Source organism: Martes martes, assembly GCF_963455335.1.
Source record: "Martes martes genome assembly, chromosome: 4".
Taxonomy (NCBI): Eukaryota; Metazoa; Chordata; class Mammalia; order Carnivora; family Mustelidae; genus Martes; species Martes martes.
In genome coordinates, this window is record NC_137891.1 from 139,043,365 (window position 1) to 139,067,280 (window position 23,916).

A 23,916-nucleotide genomic window follows, 5' to 3' on the forward strand; every position below is an offset into this window, starting at 1 on the left:
ATTACTCATTGACAGCAAAAACCCCTCCAAATTCAGTATTATTTTGACATTTGAAAATGGCCAAATGAATTTTTTGTCCTCACATGCTGCTTATAAACTGAGTTTTATACTACTTACATGCTAAAGGGCATTTCAGGGTGTGAGCAAAAATTAAATGTACTTTATTCTACCTATCAGTTATAACATTTACTAATGTCATTGGCCTAAGAATCAATAAAATAACTGGGTAAAAACTTACAGAATTAAAACAGAGGTTAGATTCTTTTGCGCAGACCAGAGTTTATAAATAACTTTGACATTTTTCAGATAAAAGAAAATTGGTTTTGCCTTCAAATATTCCAATATTACCCTAATTAGCTATAGAGTATACATTTAAAGTAGAAAACATATTTTGAAGAGCATTAACTTAGAAAGCCTCATAAATAATATAAAATTGGATAAGTATTAATGACACTCTTAAGCTTTTTCCAAACTATAAAATTTTGAACTCAGTTTATATTTCATTTCTAAAATATCAAGCATTTTTGAGTATCTTGAACTTTTTGGAAAAGCAAATATCTATGATAAAGATTCCGTATTTAAATGATTTTAAATAACAGATTTAAACTCATTTTACTCAAATTATTTTATTTACAGACAAACTGGTAAGTAATGAAGCAAAGCCCAAACATCAAAAGATGGATTTTTGTTTGCTTATAATAACAGCATTTTGGTTTTTTTTTTTTTAGAGTGCAGTATTTTCTATTTTGAGAAGTAAATGCACACTATGAAAAAATCATGTCCTTGACATATCAATTATCTAGTTTATAATCCATATTTATATACTCGAGGTCTATTATTAACTTTCTTTGAAATTTAAAAATTAAGAGGCTTTAGGATACTTCATAAATGATACTACATGTAAAATAACACCCAATTTAAAATCTTCTAAAATTAGAATTTAAGATATAATTTTGAAAGAATATACATACATATATATATTCCTGAATAGTATCTACACACAGGTAGTATACACATATGTGTGTGTGAGTGTGTGTGTGTGCACACGTGTGCATGCATGGGCATGCATAAACATAGTTTTCTTACCCCTGAACTTATCTCCGTGCCTCTTGGCTGACTTTGCTGTGGCTTATGGTGTCCCGTCAGCAAGCCTCCAGGAGTAAGGTTTGGAAAGCTCTGAAGATAAGCCTGTGACCCTGAGAAATTTCCTTCTGCCTTCCCCACAGAGGCTGGCTGTTTCTCCTGAGTATTCCCATGCCCTGGCCCAGCTTGTCCAGCAATGTGCTGATTTGGAAAGAATGGTAATATGCCCATTCCAGCTGTTATCGTTGTTGGAGTTGGAATCAGATTAGATGCTGTAGGGAATCACAAATGCAAGAAGCTTTTGGTTAGACAAGAGTTATTCCCAACAGTCTGATTTTGTCAACTTATGAGGAAAATGTGGAGAAGCCTATTCTGTATCTATTAGAGAAGAGTTACATTCAGAAGACAAAGTTAGTGGTTGTAAAGCAGCAGGTTCCTATACGGAAAAACAAAAACCTCTAACAGCAATCATGCTTTTCTTATTTTCAACAACTTCTGGGGTAACATCAAGGATATTTTTAAATTCCAAATTTTAATTGTATATTTTAGAACTTGAGAGAAAATGTATGTATTTTTTGGCACTGGAAGTTGTATCAGGTGACTTCTTTTTTATGCTCGATCACTGAAAATTGCCTACTTCCATATTTGAAGGGAATAATTAAATAAATTTTCAGTTAAAAAAATTCTGACACTTAAAAATCTAATAATACATTTAATCAGCTTACTCGCACCAGTTCATAATAGCTGACTGTGCATATCTTTTCCCAGCTCCTGAATTCAGTGGGCAACTGGCTATGAGTTGTAGTGTTCACACAAAGAACTCCAAAGATGCTGTAAAAATCAAGACTCCTCTTTTTAAACCTAGAGAGCTGGTTTTTAAACATCAGCATACCACTGGTTTAAAAAACATCAATGTTTGTGAATAGATAGGCACCAAATTTAACACATGAAAGTTTTACATTTTTACTTACAGGAAATAACAAAAAATTCTGGAAGAAATTAAAGTTTTAATAGGAAAAGTCTGACCCATTCTACTTTTTAAAAATCTCTAGTTCAAAATCAAGAGAAAAGAGCTAATTTTGATAACGACTTTAAGTCAAATTTATATTTTATAAATTCACTATGCAAATTTCTTTAATTATTTCTAGTACTTAATATTTAGAGGCGGTTACTTAAGTTCTTTTAGCAATGTATTTATTTGGACACTGATTTTTTCAATGTTCTTAAAGCAGTGCATGCTAAGGCAACTGGCCTATTATTTAATCCAACACAAATAATAAACATGGGCATAAGCTTTTGGTGATACGAAATTTAACTTTTAGAACAGGCCTCATCATACCAAAAATTTTTTTATGCCTGTCTGTATCCTAGTTCAGCTTTCGCACAGTCAATTCCAACAGTCAGAACTGATGGACTCATTTAATTGTTTGACTCATTGTTTTTATGTCGAGGTTAAATATGCTACCCATATTCAACTGACTTATTATTATTATTACTGGTGGTAATAATAATATTAATATTACTAATATTAAATATTAATGTTATAAATAATATTAATATTAAAGTAATAATATGCTTTTCACAGCATAATCACCAAACAAATTTCAATTACACTTCAAATGAAAGTGCCTTTCAAAGTCACATTCAAATAAGAAATCTTGTTAAAATATACCACATGCTCTTGTTTTTCTAAAAAATAATTGTTTTGTTTAAATTCGTCTTTTTAGAAGCCCAAAGTACACATGTCATTATTTCCTTTTTCTAAGTTTGGAGATCACATTCAAAAAACTATTATAATCAAGTAAACCATAAAGCTTACATCAGAATACCACATATTTCCTTGAAAGCTTAGGGTTTCTTATTCAGGCAAAAATTAAATGGATATCTCTGTAATATGTTGTCAGCCCAGCGGGCAGCATGTCAGTCTCACAGGGATCTAGGTCTTTGCCTCATGCTGCTGTGAACCTTCATCAAATATTAAAGCATATCCAACAGGGAAAATGTGATCTTGGCATGGAAATGAGTCCATCAATAACTTATCAATAGTTTTCTAATATTAAAAATAGAAAAGCCAGGAGGGCTCTTAAAATTTTAAATGACTCACTAAATTCAACTTTGACCTTTCTGCAAATAAAAACAGGATATAGTTAAACCACCCTTAAGTCTCAAATCTGTTTACGGACTTCTCAGTAAATGCATATCATTTACTTTTATGTGCTTCTCCATGATGACCCAACTCTGTTTTCAAAGGAAGTGCTGACCCTATCCCTACTGCAGTTTGAAGCACCACGGCTGGGGGATCTCCAAGTAAACCGGGTTTCTGCAAGACAAGAAAAGAAAGTGAGACTTCTGCCCGTGGCCGCAGGGTATTATCTCATGAAAAGGCTACACAGGTGGAAAGTCATCAACAATCAGGCCTGAATCTAGAAAGGGAATGAATTTGAAAATAAAAAAAAAATAACTCCAGACTTACGTTATTAGTAGGAATATTCTCAAACTTCAGTAACTGTTGCTGTGCCAGGGGTACATGAGAAAGATTCTGAAGGAATAAACTGGAAGTATTACCCAGAACTGTGCTCTGTGAAAATGAGAAAGCATTCTGTTAGTTCGACTTGGGAGAGCTACTTGTCCTAGACCCCAGTCCACTTTAAAGTGCCGCTCTCCAGGCGATCGGAGCAAAAGCAAGAGCATCTTACTATTCCATTTTCCCACTTGAGACAATGCTACTTAACTCTTAATAATACACAAGATGTGACCGTGGAATCACAAAACTAGCTCCACATCCTCTTCTTTTTTTGCCTTCATCCTTCCTCCTCCCCTCACCCCTTTTCGGCTTTCAGGGCAGGGTCATTGCATCATTTCTTTCTTCACTTAATCATCCAACAAATATTTGTTGAGCACTTGCTCCGTGCCCGGCACTGTGCCACGAAGCAAGAAATGCACAATGCGACCTGCCCTCATGGATCTTAGAGGCTCCTGGGGAAGGGAGACATTCATTAATTATAAACACATGGAATTACACATGGTGATGAGCAGAGCAAGGGAACACACGGGAGCTAGGAGAAGAGTTGGGGACTTAGTTAGATGTGGTAAATTCAAGGAAGGTGTCCCTAAGGAACTAACTCTCCCACGGAGATCTGAAGGCTGTGGGGAAGTAACCAGGTGAAGTCTGGGGGACTCAGATGGTGTTGGGGTGGGGAGCATTCCTGGCTGAAGGAACAGGAGGGGAGCAAAGACCTGAAGAGAGGAGAGCAAGGTCCTCCGAAGACCTAAAGTTGCCCCCCCCACCCCCACCCCCGCGCTGGGACAGTGACACCCGATGAGCAGGAGAGGCAGCGACTCAGCTGGCTCAGGCCTTCTGGGCAAAATTAAACATTCTAGTCTTAATTCTAAAATAAAGAGAATTATTTATTCTCTGACGATATTGACGATATCAATACTCTGAATTCCCCTCCCGTGTCACACTCCACATCTTATTGTAATTCACATTTCTTTTCTATATGTGTTGAATTTCTCTAAGAACAAGGACTCAGAATGGTTTTGTTCATGCTATGGCATCAGTGACTGGCAGAGTGTCCAGTAGAGGTCAGAGTCCCAATAAAATCTGGGGAGTAATGGGATGAAAAAAGACCCTACAATGTACAAGGTCCTATGTTAGATTCTTTTTTTTTTTTTTTGAGGTATACAAATACAATGCATTTTAATGTATTCTTTTCCAAGTTACTATTATTTAAGAAAATAAACAAATTCTTATATAAACTTTCATGTATATAAAGTTCATATTTTATCTATTTTTTCCCCATCCTCAAATCTATGTTAGATTCTAATGAAAACTAAATAAAAGATAAACCTGTGCCTTAAAAAGTTGCATTTAGGGGACGCCTGGGTGGCTCAGTTGGTTAAGCAGCTGCCTTCGGCTCAGGTCATGATCCCAGCATCCTGGGATCGAGTCCCGCATCGGGCTCCTTGCTCAGCAGGGAGCCTGCTTCTCCCTCTGCCTCTGCCTGCCACTCTGCCTGCCTGTGCTCGTTCGTTCTCTCTCCCTCTCTCTCTCTCTGACAAATAAATAAATAAAATCTTTAAAAAAAAAAAAAAAGTTGCATTTAGGACTTAGATGCTCATTCACTCCACCACCACTTAACCTCCATTAGGGATTCGGCTGGACTTGTAATCAGGCTCCTACACAGACACAGCCTTCAGCAGCACCTGACCGTCATCAGTATGACCTATCTCCAACATCACATTTATATATACAAATGCGTCCTAAAATACTAATCTGAAAAAGGTAAGAGAATTTACTTTTTATTCTTACATGAATTATTTGTATATAGATTAAATTTTAAGAATTAAGAGTTTACGTTCACTTATTTTTTATTTCTTTCTGTAACACCTGGAGTTAAGACCCCAGAAGACTTTTTAACCACTTATTTCTACAAAAATATACCACAAAACACACCTCCTTCCCTTAATCCCCTATAATCAATGCCTAGAAATCAATGCCTAGAAATCAACAGATAGAACTACACTGCTCTGACCAGCTTAATTTGATCTCAGGTACTCAGTATGTTTTCAGGTAGCTATAGTTATTACTAAGGATTTGTTTAAAAAACAAAATACCTGTTTAACTTCAGGAGAATTTTAAACTTTGGGAACAAACAAATGAGTCACTCCGAGTTGCAGTACTCAATGCTATTTATATACCTGATGTGCTTTATTCAAATGCAAAAACGCGGAGGAGATGGATGGGTTCATCAGATGGGGCAAGCTGTGAGGTGTTCCGAGAACTGCTTTAAGAAAATAAAAGTAAACATTTAACTTTATGATAAGATAGAAACAAACTCCAAAAAGAGCAAATAGGATTTTTTTTAAACTTAATAAATTCATCCAAAGTTCAATGATATACTGACCTTGTCATTGCACAAAAACTGGCAAGGTCCCTTCCTTGTGATTCAAACCTAGAATTTTATTTAAAATTCCAACACCTTCTATCATCATAATAAACACCAAACCTAGCCTTTCTTTTCTCTAGTGCTTAGAGCAACAAAACTAATTCCATCTTTTAGTGAGTGTAATTCTAACTGAACTCATGTTATTTGCTCAGTATTTTTATTAGGTGTTTGGGTATTCTGGCAGGGGGTGGGGGGTGGAGGAAGGAAGGGCAAGATACAGACTTTTCCTTTGAAAAGCCTACAATCCATTGAAGAAGAGAATATATGTACAGAAAAAATATTTACATAATAAAAAGAAGCATGAGCATCATAGTGGATAGAAAAAAAAAAGTGTGGTTACCATTTATTCTATCAGGTTTGCCTGAGTACAATACATACAGAGTATGTATCAAAAGAGATGTCTTGGGGTGCCTGGGTGGCTCAGTGGGTTAAGCCTCTGCCTTCGGCTCGGGTCATGATCCCAGGGTCCTGGGATCGGGCCCCGCGTGGGGCTCTCTGCTCGGCCGGGAGCCCGCTTCCTCCTCTCTCTCTGCCTGCCTCTCTGCCTACTTGTGATCTGTCAAATAAATAAATAAAATCTTAAAAAAAAAAAAAAAGATGTCTTCAGAACATGGCTCCGTCATTTAAGCATCTAACTCTTGGTTTCAGCTCAGGTTGTGAGCTGAAACTACATCCAGCTCTGCTCTGGTCCTCCCAACGTATGCACACACTCTCTCTCTCTCAAATAAATAAATAAATCTTTTTTTAAAAAGGCGGGGGGATGTTTTCAGAATAAATAGTATATAGACAAAAAGGACCATGAGATAGAAAATATAAGAAGTAATTTCATCTAATTACTATAAATCAACTGGAAATGCTCAGGCATAGAAAGCACTTCAAAAAGCATTTAATTTCAGGTCCCCTGGCTGGCCCAGTTGGTGGAACACGTGACTCATGAAACTCTTTATCTCTGGGTTGTAAATTCAAGCCCCATGGTGGGTGTAGAGCTTACTTTTTGTTGTTGTTGTTGTTAAAGATTTTATTTATTTATTTGAGAGAAAGCGCAAGCAGGGGGAGCGGCAGAGAGACAGGGAAAAGCAGGATCCCTGCTGAGCAGGGAGTCTGAGTCAGGGCTTGATCCCAGGACCCTGGGATCATGACCTGAGCTGAAGGCAGACACCCAATCCACTAAGCCACCTAGGCACCCCTAGAGCTTACTTAAAAAAAAAAAAAAAAAAAAAAAAAAAGAATTGTGTTTTCTTACTTTAAGGAAAAAAGGGGGTGGGGTAAAATATTAGTGCCTTTAAAAAAAGCATTTAATCCCGTGCATCCGAATGTTTATAGCAGCAATGTCCACAATAGCCAAACTGTGGAAAGAGCCTAGATGTCCATCAACAGATGAATGGATAAAGAAGATGTGGTATATATACACAATGGAATACTATGCAGCCATCAAAAGACATGAAATCTTGCCATTTGCGACGACGTGGATGGAACTAGAGGGTATCATGCTTAGCGAAATAAGTCAATCAGAGAAAGACAACTATCATATGATCTCTTTGATATGAGGAAGTGGAGATGCAAGGCGGGGGGGGGTTGGGGGGAGGTAGGAAAAGAAAAAATGAAAAGATGGGATTGGGAGGGAGACAAACCATAAAAGACTCAATCTCAAGAAACAGACTGAGGGTTGCGGGGGGGGGAGGGGGGACGGGAGAGGGTGGTGGGGAAATGGACATTGGGGAGGGTATGGGCTATGATGAGTGCTGTGAAATGTGTAAACCTGACGATTCACAGACCTGTACCCCTGGGGATAAAAATACATTATATGTTTATTAAAATAAAAAAATTTTTTAAAAAAAGCATTTAATCCAATGATCAAAAATATTTGGATATTATATATACCATCTCTACAAGTTTATCCCATGTTTTCAAAAGTAGTTTTTTCAAGTTTTACTAATTGCTAAACCAGCCCATTTCATCTTTGGAAAAAATGACCATTAGAAATTGCTTTCTTTAGAATGAGTCCATTTCATGATTGGTGGTAGGAAGATTAGGTCATTAGTGCGAGTTGTTTATAAAGACAGACTGTTTATTAACAAAGAGGGATAAAGATGGCATTTCATGATGATAAAGGGGTCAATTCATCAAGAGGATACAAGTCTTAAATGCGCTTCAAATAACAAAGCTTCAAAATATGTGAGGCAAAAATTTCTAGAACTGACGAAGTAGACAAATCCACAGTTATGGTTAGAGATTTCAACACCACCTCCTCTCTTTTTTCAGTTAGTCACTGTATTTTGTTACAAAACATTAATATTTTTTCACAGTTTTTAATGAATACAGTATTTCCCAGTTTAAAATCACCACCACTGAAATCAAAACACTTTGAAAATGTCTACGGTCTCACATCTCACTGCCCTTATCCTTAGCTCTTGGCTAATCTCCCATGGTGCCCCAACCTCCCCTTCTCAAGAAGGCTTGAACAATGCTATCAATCAACAATATATACAAAGGACTATAATATATAATAATATATCCTATGAATAAAAGGTTGGTTTAACATTGAAAAATCAATGTAATTCATCATGCTAGCAGACCAAACAAAAACAAAAAATACATATGATCATCTCAGTTAATGGAGAAAATCACTGTACACATTCCAGCAATTATCATGACAAAATTTCTCTGCAATACAGAAACAGAAGGCAAAGTTCCCACCTAGAAAAAGAAAATATGTGAAAAAAACCAAAGCTGACATAATAAAAGAATGAATGCTCTCTAAGGTCAAAAACAAAGCGGAGATGTCCACTCTCACCAATTCAACGCACAAATTATGCTGGAATTTCTGTCTATTGCAATAAGACAAGAAAAAGAAGTTAAAGGCAGGGAGCCTGGGTGGCTCAGTTGGTTAAGCGACTGCCTTTGGCTCAGGTCATGATCTTGGAGTCCTGGGATTGAGTTCCACCTCGGGCTCCCTGCTGGGCAGGGAGTCTGCTTCTCCCTCTGACCCTCCCCCTTCTCATGCTCCTTCTCTCTAATAAATAAATAAAATCTTTAAAAAAATAATAATTAATAAAAAAAAGTAAAGGGCATACATATTGGAAAGGAAGAAATAAAATTGTGTTTATTTGTGGATTATATGACTGTCTATGTAGAAAATCCTAAGAACAAAAGCCTACAAGAAATAATAAGCTAGGTTTGCAAGATAGGATATACACAAAATCAATTGTACTTGTATATGCTAGCAACATGAAATTCAAAATTGAGATTTAAAAAGCAAAACTATTGGGGCACCTGGGTGGCTCAGTGGGTTAAAGCCTCTGCCTTCGGCTCAGGTCATGATCCCAGGGTCCTGGGATTGAGCCCCCCGCATGGGGCTCTCTGCTCAGTGGGGTGCCTGCTTCCCCGTCTCTCTCTGCCTGCCTCTCTGCCTACTTGTGATCTCTGTCGAATAAATAATCTTTAAAAAAATAAAAATAAAGAGCAAAACTATTTAAAATCGTATCAAGAAATGTAGAATACGATGGATAAATCTGACAAAATATGTGTAATATTTGTTCCCTGAAAACTACAAACTATTGCTGGAACAAATTACAGAAGGCCTAAATAAATAGAGAAATATACCATATGCATGGCTCAACCTCAAAACTGTCAATTCCGCCCAAATTAGTATATAGATTCAACACAATCCCAACCAAATTACTGACATTTTTCATAGAAATTGACAGGCTGGTTCTAAAATTTATATACAAATACGAAGGACATAGAATAGGCAAAACAAATTGGAAAAAGAAGAAGAAAGTTGGAGGACTTACACTAACAGATTCTAGGGCTTCTTATAAAGCTACGTTTATCAAGACAATGCAGTATTGGGATAAAGACAGATATTTAGATCATGGAATAGAATGGAGAGTCCATAGATACAGCCATGCATATAAAATGAACCTAAGTGGAAGTTCAGTGAGAAAAGAGTAATCTTTTTAAACAAATGATGCTGGAACATCTGTAAAAAAATTAATCTAGAACTTTACTTCACATCATAAACAAAAATTAACTCAAATTGAACCACAGATCTAAATACAAAAGGTAAAATTAAAAATAATTTTTTAGGGACGCCTGGGTGGCTCAGTTGGTTAAGCAACTGCCTTCGGCTCAGGTCATGATCCCAGGGTCCTGGGATCGAGTCCCGCATCGGGCTCCTTGCTCAGCGGGGAGCCTGCTTCTCTCGCTGCCTCTGCCTGCCTCTCTGCCTGCTTGTGTATACTCTCTCTCTGACAAATAAATAAATAAATAAAATCTTTAAAAAAAAAAAAATAATAATTTTTTAAAAGGTAAAATTATCAAATTCTCAAATATGAGAGAGTATCTTAATGACCTTAAATTTGTCAAAGATTTCTTAAATCTGACAAAAGATGTACAAATTGTAACAGAAATATAGTAAACTGGGCTTTGCCAAAATAATAAGTTTTATTCTTCCAAAGACATTGTTAATAAAGGACATCTTAGGGAGTGAAAAAATATTTGCAAACTCATATATACAACAGCAGATTTGCATCTAGAATAAAGAGCATTTACAACTGAATAAGAGAAAGTTAACTCAATTTTAAAATGTGTAAAATATTTAAAAAGATATAACAGAAAGATATAAAGATGGCTAATTAGCATATTAAAAGATGTTCAAAATCATCCGCCAAAAGGAATACTCAAAATCACAGTGAGGTAGCAGTATATACCCAACAGAAAGGCTAACATTAAAGCAATAGCATGTCAAGTGTTGGTGAGAAGGCTGAGCACACTGAAGCCCTAGACAGTGATGGGTGAGAACGCCAAGCAGTTTAACTACACTGGAAAACAGTTGGCAGAGTTTTCTATAACTTAAACATACATCAACCATATGCCCCAACCATTCCACAACTAATTTACTGGCAAGAAATAAAAACATAAGCTTACATAAAGTCTAGTACACAATGTTCACAGAAATTTTATTTGTAATAATCCCAAACTAGAAATAACCTAAATGTTCATCAGCGAGTCAATGAATATGCAAACTGTGGAATGGACTACTACTCCTCATTCAAAAAGAATAAAAATTATTGATACATGCAGCAATGTAAATGAATCTCAGTAAGCTGAGTGAAAAGAAGCCAAACGGTACATACTGTGTGATTTCATTTATAGAAATTTCTAGAAAATACAAGCTATAGTGACAGGAATCAAATCAGTAGTTTCCTGGGAATGGGGGAGAGGGAGATTACAAAAGGCCAGAAGGAAGTTTTTAAGAGTAACAAATATGTTCATTATTTTGATTTTGGTGGATATACATATGGGTATACACATATGTCAAAATTTATGTATACTTATGATTTTAAACATGTCAAAAACGTACCATTTTTATATTCTAAATATGTGCCAATTAATATGCAATTATGCCTCAATAAAGCTGTTAAAAATATAATTTAGACTACAACAAATTGCACACTACCTAAAACTTAAAATGGATACACACATATATATACAAAGAAAGAAGTCTAGAATATTTACACTGTAATGTATTTTTGAAGGTGGATAAAAGGCCTGGACTGAAGAGAAAAGATCAGTATGGTCAGAATAACATAACCAAACTGGGCCTGGGGGGAAAAGTCAATCTGATGGAAGCGTACAGATTAGACAGAAAAGGCAGACAAGTGTCCTTAGGAATTAACAAACCAGACCACATGTGAGTAACCAGGTATGTGTGAGTTGTGGGACAGAGATGTAGAGGAAGGGGATTAATCTGTAAACAAATACTCTATCTCTTTCATTATAAATAACAGTGCTGCTTTAGGTGCATGAGATGACCAAGACATAAATCCTTGCAATTATGGAACTCACATTCTAGTAGGAGAGACAAATTATAAATAAGTAAATATATGTGTTATGTGAAAAATAAAACAAGGGTATAAATATAAACATATTATATGTACTACATTTAATATAAGCAGAAGGAATTACAATTCTTAGGTTGCTCAGAGCCCAGTGTGAGGAGGTCAAAGTAGTGTAAGTGTTAGCGGATAGCAAAGGACATAGGGGCTCAGTGGGTTAATCCTCTGCCTTGGGCTCAGGTTATGATCTCAGGGTCCTGGAATCAAGGCCCACGTCAGGCTCTCTGCTCAGCGGGGAGCCTGCTTCCCTCTCTTTCTCTGCCTGCTGCTCTGCCTACTTGTGATCTTTGTCAAATAAATTAAAAAAAAAAAAAAAGAAATCTTTAAAAGAGAGAAAGGACATAATGAAGGAAATTACAGATGGAGCTTACTGATGAACAAGAAACTCTGTCTTTCCGGAACGCCAAGAAACTCTCCAAACATCCTCCAGAAGTTCTGCGTGTGTTCCAGAGGTAGATTTCACCCTCCTCCCTTGCCACACCACACAAACAAAAAGCCATACGTGGTGAAATAACTTCTCTATTAGTGTATGAGTGGAAAGCCTTATTTAAAATTGTGAAACTAGGGGCATCTGGGGGTCTCAGTCGGTTAAGCATCTGCCTTTGTTTCAGATCATGATCCCAGAGTCCAGGGATCGAGCCCTACAACAGGCTCCCTGCTCAGTGGGGAGTCTGCTTCTCCCTCCGCCCCTCACCCCGCTCATCCTCTCTCTTTTTCCCTCTCTCTAATAGTAAAATCTTTAAACAACTGTGAAACTTGCACTAAAATAAGCATGATCTCTATGGCCGCATATAAATCTGAGTAGAAAGGCAGAATAGAGAAATACATTCCTACCCAAAAAGAAAAGACAAAAATACAATACTGGAGAGGAATTACTGAAGAGAGCCGAGAGTCCAAAGGTGTGGCCAATCCTTGTCAAAAGACCCAAGAGCATGCCGTAATTCCTTCAAGCACTAATACAATTTTGGACTGCATTAACAGAAATATAATGATCATAGGAAAGAAATCTCACCCCATTCTGTGCTGATCAAAACCCATTCCCAGGATACGTTCATGTCTGTGTACACCATATTGCTGGACAACCCAGAAAACCGAGGCTAATATCTAAAAGATGACAACTAGTTGGGGGAACTAGAGAGCATTTCTTAGGACATGTTATGGAAAGTCAGATATAGAACTGTAATCTCCAAAGAAGTCTATGAGGTGTAGGAAAAAAAATGCTAAAACTCTTGTTCATATTTACTTTCATCTTTAAATAAAGACATTAGCTTTATCATTTCTTAATGTATGGGTTAACAAGGTACACTTATGTAAATGACATATAACTGATAAATATAGTGTATACACTGGAGCTTTGCTCAAAATGTACTGATAGTGGGGCACCTGGACGGCTCAGTGGGTTAAGGCCTCTGCCTTCGGCTTGGGTCATGATCCCGGGGTCCTGGGATTGAGCCTCACATTGAGCTCTCTGCCTGCCTCTCTGCCTGCTTGTGATCTCTGTCTGTCAAATAAATAAATAAAATATTTTTTTTTAAAAAATTTACTGATAGCGCTGCATAGTAAAAAAAAAAAGAGATTTCAAAAAGACCACTGACCTGGAGAATAGAAGACTGGGAAACCAAAAAAATGACTAAGTTTTCATGATAGTGGTCTTCAGGTATTATTAGAAGAAGCAATGGACTTATTCTGTGGTTCTTCCTCTGAAGAACCACAGAGTAAGTCACTAAAATTACAGGGTTTACCATCTAATATAAAAAAATAAACCTAGTTATTAAATTTGTCCAACTAGGGAATAGGTTGCCTTGGGAAATAATGAGCTTCTTGTGCTTTGAGTGGTCAAGACATAAAAACCTCTCTCTCTACCATTAAAACTGTAGAAAAGATGTGAGTATGTAATAGGCTGAGCCAGAAAACCTTAAATGCTGCTTCTTAGACACAAATAATTGATGATTATAGGATATACATACTATGAATATTGTTGTATAATAAAAAAAATTTAACTGGTCTTTGTCTCTGGTTCCTGGAAGGAAAATTCTAAATCTTTTGAATTTTCTGAGTGATGGGTATGTCTTTGTTATGCTAATGAGGTCACTGGAGGTGGACCCTTACAGGGGCTGGTCAATGCCAGAAATACCAACCATGTGATTAGAGGGCTGGGGCATTGGGTCACATGGTATCAGCTGGCCCTCCTGACCTCCAGGAAGAGGAGGGAAATTGGAGGTTCAGTTCAGTAACAGCCAACCAGGGCTACATAATACAACACCAACAATGCCAAATTTAATTCCATGGAGATCCCTGGTTGGTGAATACACAGATGGGCTGGGAGGGTAAGGTGCTCTGATTCCATGGGAAAAGAGTGTAAAATCTCTGCATTCAGGGCCCTCCTAGACCTAGCTGTAAGAGTATCTTCACTTGGCCATTCCTGAGTTGTGTCCTTTACAATAAAACTGTAATCATCAGTATGGTGCTCTCCTAAGTTCTAGGAGTTGTTCTAGCAAATCATCAAAGCTGAGCCCCTGAATCTGTGGCCAGCTGGTCAGAAACACAGGTGGTCTTGGGACCCCTTGAGCTTGTAGCTAGTGTGTGAATCAGGAGCAGACCTGTGGGGGGCTAAGTCCTTAACTTATGGGGTCTCTGCTAACCCTGGGTAGTTAGTGCTAGAACCAAATTGCAGTCCACCAGTCTGCGTTAGACCAGCTGGGGTTGAAACAATAAGTATACTGAAACATTTTTTATTCTAAACTTTAGTATTGAATATAAAAATCCACTTCTTCCTAATGCTAAAATATACATTTTCTGTATATAGAGTTGTGCATTTCAAAAGCTGGGCTCTTACCAGAGGAAGAATACTAAATAGGTAGGTATTTAGCATATACCAGTATGATAAGAATTCCATAATATTTGTCATTTTCTACAGAGTACAACAATTTTTCAACAGAAAAGTTACAAGGAAAGAGGAAACATACCTTTAAGACATTTGAACAAAGTAATTCTTCTAAAAATATTACATGCAAAAGTATCATATCCTTTGTTGGTAGAATCCATAACAACAAAAATGTGTGAATTATCTGGTCTCTAAATTCCTGTCAACTAGGAGCTAAGCTGGTTTTAATATTTAACACATACTAAAAAGAAATTAGGAAACACATAAGCAGACTGTATCTACCAAAAATAGTGAAAACATATCAGCTCAGATCATTAATTAGAATTCACTGACAAGTCCTAGAAAAATATTTTTGGACTGATTTAAATGTGTTTTTCACGCAAAACAGCACAAACTGACTTCATGCCAACATTCTATATTTAATCTGTACCCGTGTGCTTACCTGGTTTAACAGCTCGCCCGCAGAGCTGGGGCTGTAGAAGAACTTGTAACATGGCAGGATTGTTTAAACTTTTCATAATTTGTACAGGATTTGGCTCTGGAAGTAAGCCTTTTTGATTACTGTGCATCTTCAATAAACACAGAAATAGAAAACATTAGAACAAGGATAAGCACAAAAGACAAAATTTTAGAAGGCTTTCTTCCAGAAGTTCTCACTCCTCTCATCTTTATGATAAATGCAAATTGCTTTACATGATACATTTCTGTATATATTCTACCACAATTCCTAATTATAATGTTAAGATATTCTATTATACAGCATATACTGAAATCTTCACAAAATGTCTCTGTGAAATACAATTTGGCTTTAACAGGACTAATAATTAAGTAAGATAAATCTCATCATACAATACAAGTAGAAAAATGCCAAGGGAATCTGAATTTATTAATGGGGAGATAATTTGTTGACAAAGTATGAATACTTTATACTACAGAAGAGCCTTACTATAATGTTTATCTAAAGCATAATAATGTGTGTTGCCTTACAAACAAAATTTTTCTTGTACTGAAAGTCTTCATTAGGGGCACCTGGGTGGCTCAGATGGTTAAGCGTCTGCCTTTGGCCCAGGTCATAATCCCAGTGTCCTTGGATCGAGCCCCACATCAGGCTCCTTGCTCAGTGGGGAGTCTGCTTCTCCCTCTCCCTCTCCCCCTGCTCATGCTCTCTCACTATATCTGTCTCAAATAAATAAATCCTTAAAAAAAAAAAAAAGTCTCCGTTAACTTAATCTTCTGAGACAAAGCTGAACTGGACTCATAAACACATGCGAGGTATAGGTAGCATCCTAAAAATATGAAATTGCTTTCTGTTTCAAAAATCAACCTGATAGATGAGAACATTAATATACAGTTATAAAATACTATAAACTTCTAGTCATGAAAAATTGGAGAACTGACAATACGAGTGGGATCCCTCTCTAAACCCAGATACTGTGAACTTGAGAGGGACAGGGTGACAGATCTGAGACTCGGACACAAAATCCGTGAGAACTCTCTGAAGAGAGAAGGAGGAGGGTCTAGATGTGGAAGTAGAGACTTCCACAGGGAGCATGAGGGAGTCTGGGTCTACTGCCAGTTTGGGGAAAGGCTTTTGTCTTGTGCAACTGTAATGAGGGCTTTTCTGGCCAGCACTAGGAGAGAAACCAGCAACATCAACCCAGGGAATGTCACAGGACCACTGAATTAAGTTTCTCCAAGGTGCAGCATTGCCTGGTTGGGTGAGAAAAGGGCTGTGGTCAAGGACAGATAGTAAAGGAGAGGTTCTTGGCCCTGGGTTCTCCTCTGATCTGAATTCGCTAAACCCCAGCTAAAATGAACATGCTTCCACTCTCCCCTGTCCAATCTCCACTCCCCCAACCTCTAAACACTCACATACGAGGAAGCTGAAACCCTCCCAGGGAAATACGTATTCACAGAACACAGCTAGACATCTGGAGAATGTAGCCATTAAATGTAACAAACCGAATCACCTCAAAGAGATGAGCCAGAATTAACAGACCAGAAATAATAAGAACACCACATAGCAATAGGCATAATAGATAACCCTTAAAAATTTTTTATTAGTAATGGGAATCAAGGACAAGCAGCTCAAAGAATAACTAATTAGAAATACTGGGTATGAAAAACATAAACATTAAAAAAAGAGAAAAGCTGCCCTCACCACGTACTTGGCATCGTTCTACACACTTTATGTGGATTGTATCACGTAGTCCTCCAAAACAACTCTACAGGACCGGTACTATTATCACCATTCTATAGACAAGGAAACTGAAGAAATTCATGCAGAGCATCAGTCTTAACCTCTATCCCGTGCTTGAACAGATCAATAGTAGATTATGTGTGGCTGAGAAACAAAATAGAGACTTGAAAGATCAAAGAAAGCTCTCTGAAGACAAGGCAAAGGATAAAGAAGTGGAAAATGCAAATAAACCAAAAAAACATGGAAATAAGAAACCTGAAAGAGAAAAAGCAAGGCAATGGAGAGGCTGGACCTGTCAACCTGTATAAAATAGGAATCCCTGAAAGAGAAGAAACAAGAAGGGGGGCTTTGAAGAAATAATGGCTGAGAATTTCTCATTATTGAAGAAAAATTAAAGAACACAGAATGAAAGTGGTTATGGTGTTCCTAAGATGATGTATAAGGAAAAAACACACCTAGTCACATTTTTGGGTTTGAAACTTAAGAACATCAAAGCCAAAGAGAAAACGCTAGAAGGTTCCAGTGAGAAAGAATGTATTTCCAAGGAAACAGAAATGAATTAATACCATTTTCTCCCTCAAAGCATCAACATTGGATTTGAGAAGGCAACAAATTAGTATTTTCAAAGTGCCAAAGGAAGAACTTTGAAACTCTGTTTTTAATATTTTTATATTCAGCTATTATTTAAATATGTGAAAAATAAAAATACTTCCAACTACACAAATTCTCAAAAGTTTTTACATTAATACCTTCTCTGAAAATGAGACAGTGAGATGCAGTAAATGCAAGACAATATTACATGATATGTGCAAATAAAGATATGTAATAGCATAGCTCATTTCATTCTTGCATACAAAACCCAGTACCATGGGAGAAAAAATACTTCAGGCAACCCTGAAGTTAAAATGTAGACACCAGTATGATGGTAGGTGGGGTGAGGAAGAAGTAGGAGGGAGATGAGACTGAGTTAAGTGGGAAGAAAGGGATACTGATAAATCTCGGGGTGTAAATAAGGTAGGGGTGATCACCACCAATAGGAGAAAGTCAGAACATGTTATTTTCAAATGCGTAGAAGAATTTTTTTTAAGTAATTATCTTTCTATGGCTTTTTTTTTTTTTTTTTTTGGCCCTCATCCACAAAATCTCAACCCTCCACTTCCTGATCTTAGGGGCCTCAGATAATTTAAAAACCTCATTTAACAAACATTTATTTGGTGTCTAGTGTAAATGAGTATGACTGATGCTGGGGAGGAATACCAAGATGTGCAAGACACAGCTCCCTGCCTTTCTAGAAAAGAATTCGAATGAAATGGACCAGGGGAGAACCCAACCATCAGTCGTTACAACCTCTCCTTTGTTGGCCTTTAGCTATCAAGCACATTGCTGCTGCAAAGGGGCTATGTGCTCAACCAGTTTAGTTCTCAAACTGCCGTCCTCACATGGAAAATGCAGAATTCCATTTAATTTTCACTTTTATAGGGGTGACATTAAGGAAGGCACATTTGGGTTTGCTGTCTGAGGGGTTTCCTTTTTTCCTGTCCCAGAGATGCTTACCTACTCCCACCTGCTCCCCAGGACAACCCACACTCAAAGAAAATTCTTATTTATCCAGTGTTTGATGGGAAATGAAAATATTTTTTAAAAAGTATAGTTAAAAGAAAACATGATATAAGAAAATAATAACTACATATTTAAACAGCCTAAGTACCAATTAAAGACAGATTTTTAAAAATGTTTTAGAGCGACATGTTAGCTATAAGACACATACCTAAAATAAAATGACAGTAAGATTGGCAATGAAGGGATGGCAAATATAAATGAAAATGAAGTTCAAGTAGCAACTGTAACATCAGAAAAACACACAGAGGGGTAATCAATAGGACTACGAACAAATGTGTACCTAATAATAATACCTATACCTATCTGTCTATGGAGAAACAACTAATAGAATGAGAAAAAGAAAATCCAACAATTATACATAATAACTTCTAATACATTCCTCTCAGACACTGACAGATCAAATAAAAAAATAAGCAAAGATATGGAAGATCTGAGTCACAATAAATAGTCTCAAACTAATATTTATACATATATATATGCACATTTAACCTTGTAACCCACAAACAGAGAGTTTGGATTGTTTTGAGCCTACATGGCACATTCACAGAAAGTAACCATTCAACAAAACAAAATGCAGCCAAATCAACATTAGGGATTAGATTCTCTGACCACAATGCAATAAATTACAAATCTATGTAAGAAGAATAGTTTCTTGAAATTCCTCAGTGGAATAAACTGAAAAATGGAAACAAAAGTAATTAAGCTTTAAGTTTAAAAGGAAATCATAGAACAACTTGAAACATTTATAATTTAAAATTTATGACATGTTGTTTAGAGTCGTTGAATCACTCTATTGTACACCTGAAATTAATATAACACTGTATGTTAACTAGGATTAAAAGAAAAACTTAAAAAGCCAAAATAAAATAAAATTTAGGATACATAAGTATAACAGTTAAAAAGAAACAATTTGAATAAATTAATCAGAAAATACAAATAATATAGATTGAAAATAAAGGTGCTGGGTGCCTGGGTGGCTCAGTGGGTTAAAGCCTCTGCCTTCGACTCAGGTCATGATCCCAGGGTCCTGGGATCGAGCCCCGCATCGGGCTCTCTGCTCTGCAGGAAGCCTGCTTTCCCCTCTCTCTCTCTCTCTGCCTGCCTCTCTGCCTACTTGTGATCTCTGTCTGTCAAATAAATAAATAAAATCTAAAAAAAAAAAAAAAAAAAAGGTGCTAAGAATTAATATCAATAAAGACAAAGGAGAAAGAGTAACCCCAAAGAAGAAAACAAGGATATTATAAAGATAAGGACAGACACTGTGGGAAATAGTAGGGAGGCTCCTCAAGAAATTAAAAATAGTATTGCCATATGATTCAGTAATTTCTCAACTGGGTATTTACTCAAAGAATACAAAAACACTAATTTGAAAAAATACATACATCTCTATGTTTACTAAAGCATTATTTACAATAGCTAGGATAGGGATGCAGCCCAAATGTCCACTGATAGATAAATGGATCAAGAAAAGGTGAGATACATACACACACATACATAGGAATATTACTCAGCCAAAAAAAAAAAGGACTGACATCCTGCCATTTGCAACAACATGAATGGATCTAAAGTGTGTAATTGCTAAGTGAAATAGATCAGAGAAAGACAAATACCCTATGACTTCATTCTTATGTGGAATTTATGAAACTAACCAAAAAAAAAGGGGACAAACTAAGAAACAGACTCTTCTCCATAGAAAATAAACATCTAGTTTCCAGAGGGGAGGTTGGTGGGGGATGGGTGAAATAGGTGAAGGGGATTAAGAGTACACTTAACATAAGGAGCCCTGAGTAAGGTATAGAACTGCTGAATCACTATATTGTACACCTGAAATGTACACCGTATATAATCTATACTGGAATTAAAATTTAAAAAGAAGGGCAGAAATAAGCAAAAGATAGAAATAACAAACAGAACAAAACCTGTTTCTTTGAAAAGACAAAACAGGGAAATCTTTTCTAAGACTGATCAAAGAAGGAGTACCTAGGTAGCTTAGTCAGTTAAATGTCAACTCCTGATTTTGGCTTAGGTCATGATCTTGGGCTTAGGTCATTGATCGTGAGCTCAACTGAGCCCTGCTTCAGGATCTGTGCTCAGTGTGGAAACTGCTTGAGATTCTCTCTCTCCCTCACCTTCTGCAACACCCCTATTTGTGTGCGTTCTCATTCTCTCTCTAAAACAAACAAAAAACTGATCAAAGAGAAAAAAGAAAATGCAAATAAATATACAATACAAATGAGAACAGTAAACAGAACATTTGATTTTTTGTAAAGATTTTATTTATTTATTTGAGAGAGAATGAGTGAGAGAGAGAACAAACACAAGTAGGGGGAAGAGCAGAGGGAGAGGAAGAGGCAGGCTCCCACCTGAGCAGGGAGCTTAATGCAGGGTTTGATCCCAGGACTTCAGGAGCATGGATCAGAACAAATTTTTAAAATAATATTATAAATGACTATGTGCCAATAAATTTGAAAATGTAGACAAAGTGGATGAATCTATAGAATATAACCAAATGCCAGTCTGCTATAGAAAGAAAAATAAATTAAAAAAATAAAACTATCTAACTATCTGTAGAAGGAACGTAATCAGTAACCAAAGATTTCCCTCTATATGGGGCTCCAGGACTAGGTCTACATGATTTCATGGATGAGACTTTTCAAACTTTCAAAGAACAGGCAAGCCCTATTTTATGTGAGTTGATCCATAAAATAGAAAGAAAAGGGGGAGAAGGAGAAAAAATAGTTAAATCATTTAATGAAGTCAGTATGCCCTTGATTCCAAAATAAATGGTTTCAGCGTTTTTCACTTATGACCACATGAGCATATTAACAAAATAAAATATTATCCAGTCAAATCAAAGAATGCATTAGAAAAATGTTATCAATTAGAGCTTATAATAGAAGGATGGTTTAACGTTAGGAAATCAGAGTGATTCAGCACATGAATGAATTCAGGAAGAAATCACATGATTATCTCAATAGTTAAAGAAATATTTTGATAAATTTCAGTACCTATTTATGATTGTTTTTCTATCTCGGAAAACTTGATAAAAGATTACATACGAGAATTCAAGCAATGCAAATGCATTACTTTTTATCAAGAAACATCTAAGATTTCTCATTGTCACTGACATTCAATCACAAAGGGCCCAGCACGGTGTGCAAAGAAACCTGAACTTATGTAGGAATTAAAGAATATTAAGCAAGTGAATGACAGGATCTGACTTGAGGATGGAAAAGATCACTCTTGAGGCCCTATGGAAGATGAGTTATAGTGGTGACTACACAGGTGATTATTTTTATCATCTAGATGAGAAAAGGAGATCCTGAGTAAACAAAGATGTTGACAAGCCTCAAGGATTGAAGAGATGTTAGGATGTGCAATTGAATGGATTTGCTAATATTTTCAACATCTAGATTTGGGGAGCAGGTGAGGAAGACCCATCATGATGAACTGAGTTGTTGGTTCAGATAATTTTAATTTGGGTGAACGGGTGCCATATACACAACACAGAATTGTACGTGTGTGTCACACATGTGTAGTGGCATCAAGCCACCCAGTTGTGTGTTCTTCTCCGAGGGAACACAGCGCCCTGGTGCAAAGTAGGCAATTGGATGGATTCAGACCTGTAAACTCAGCAAGTCCAGGTCAGAACACAGAAAAGCAAGATCCAGAGAAAAGACAGTTTTCTTTTGGAAAGGTTGAAATTGAACTACTTTTATAACATAACTACTTAAATAACATGGAGATGGAATGCTTAATAATCATTTGGAAGCATAGATTTTGTGCTGAGGGTGAATGGGTTAAAAAATAGGCACTTGCAAGTCATTCTTGATAGGCGGTACCTGGGGCTGCTGGAGCACACAAGAAGAAGAAAGTGAGAAAAACCAAATACACACACGTACTGATACCAGCCGTTAAGGAAAAAGAAGGGGAAGGAGTCGTTAGGCAGAAAAAGAATGGTGCGGTAGAAATCTAGAGCGGAGACTTTTAAAGAGACCAAGCAATAAAAGACTGAATAGCACCTATTCAACCTAAATACTGAGAAATTTCTATGAATCTTAACGAGAACAGGTTCACGTGAATAGCAGAGGCAGAAACCACGGTGGATCTGGCAGAGACAGAAATGAAGAAATGATGACAGCAAGTGGGGCCTAATTATTCCAGAAGCTCCAGAGGTGAAGGAAGAGTGATATAAAGACCACTACGTAGAGATCATTTTCAAAGGAAAGGATCTGAGCATGTCTGCAAGCAGATGGAGCTAGTGGAGTACCAAATGACAGGAAGTAGGAAGGTGAGGGTCAAGATCCTTGGAGATGGCAGACATGGTCATGAGCCCCAGCACTGGCAGGATGAGGCACAGCTCTTCCTCCAAGAAAGCAGGGATCTTTGTCCATTTTGTTCACTGATGAGTCATAAATCTCTCTCACAATGCCTAGCATGTAGTGGGTGCCCAGTATGTATTTGTGGAATGAATGCTACTAAAGAGAAAAGGAAGTAAAAAACAGGGACACGGGGCACCTGGGTGGCACGGTAGATTAAGGATCTGACTCTTGGTTTCAGCTCGGGTCATGATCTCAGGGTTATGAGATGGAGCCCCACGTAGGCTCCGTGCTCTGCTCAGAGTCTGCTTGAGCTTCTCTCTCTCCCTCCTCCTCTGCTCCTCCCCCACCCACCTCCATGCACACTCACACTCTCCCTCTCAAATAATCTTTTTTTTTTTTTTTAAATGGGACACATTTGCTGGGGCAGCATGAGAAGGGGTGAATGAATGATCCAGCACATGGCCTTTGTATTTCTAAACATGAGGAGCCATGATCAGCTGACAGAAAGGACAAAGGCAGAAACACAGTGAAGTTTCGAGATAGTGGCTGTAGAAAGTGGAAACGAGCAGCCGATGAGAGACGAGGAGCTCAAGTCTTGCTGGGGAGCAGCCATTAACATAAATTACACACGTGAAGTAGCACCAAGCCGCATAGGTGTTTCTCTTCAAGAGGACACAGTGCCCTGGTGCAGAAATAGGTCACTGGATGGATTCAGAATTCTAAACGCAGTCAGTCTGGTCCAGCGGAGGCAATTTAAGCAGAGACACAATGTTGACAATCAAAGAAGAGCTGACGTTGTGACGTACACAAGCTAGGACAGGAGAATGACAGAACCAAAGAGGGAAGGACAAACTACAAAGAAGGGAGGCAGGATCCAGGACCAGAGGTGAGGTGAAAGAAAGGAAGAGAAGGGCAAGAGATGTGAGACCAGGAGCAATCTCCTCTGTTTTCCTCCCTC

General features: G+C 37.3%; 1 protein-coding gene across 1 annotated transcript in view; it reads right to left on the bottom strand.

Annotated features, from left to right (window-relative positions):
* RAVER2 (ribonucleoprotein, PTB binding 2) overlaps positions 1-23,916 on the bottom strand; it is a gene marked incomplete at its 5' end in the record, with an annotated part of 90,795 nt that overhangs the window by 36,656 nt on the left and 30,223 nt on the right. Inside the window, 5 exons of the mRNA XM_080801692.1 lie at positions 1,087-1,355; positions 3,292-3,403; positions 3,557-3,661; positions 5,785-5,870; positions 15,259-15,385. Coding sequence (XP_080657818.1) covers positions 1,087-1,355; positions 3,292-3,403; positions 3,557-3,661; positions 5,785-5,870; positions 15,259-15,385 — 699 coding nt within the window. The remainder of the gene's footprint in view (positions 1-1,086; positions 1,356-3,291; positions 3,404-3,556; positions 3,662-5,784; positions 5,871-15,258; positions 15,386-23,916) is intronic.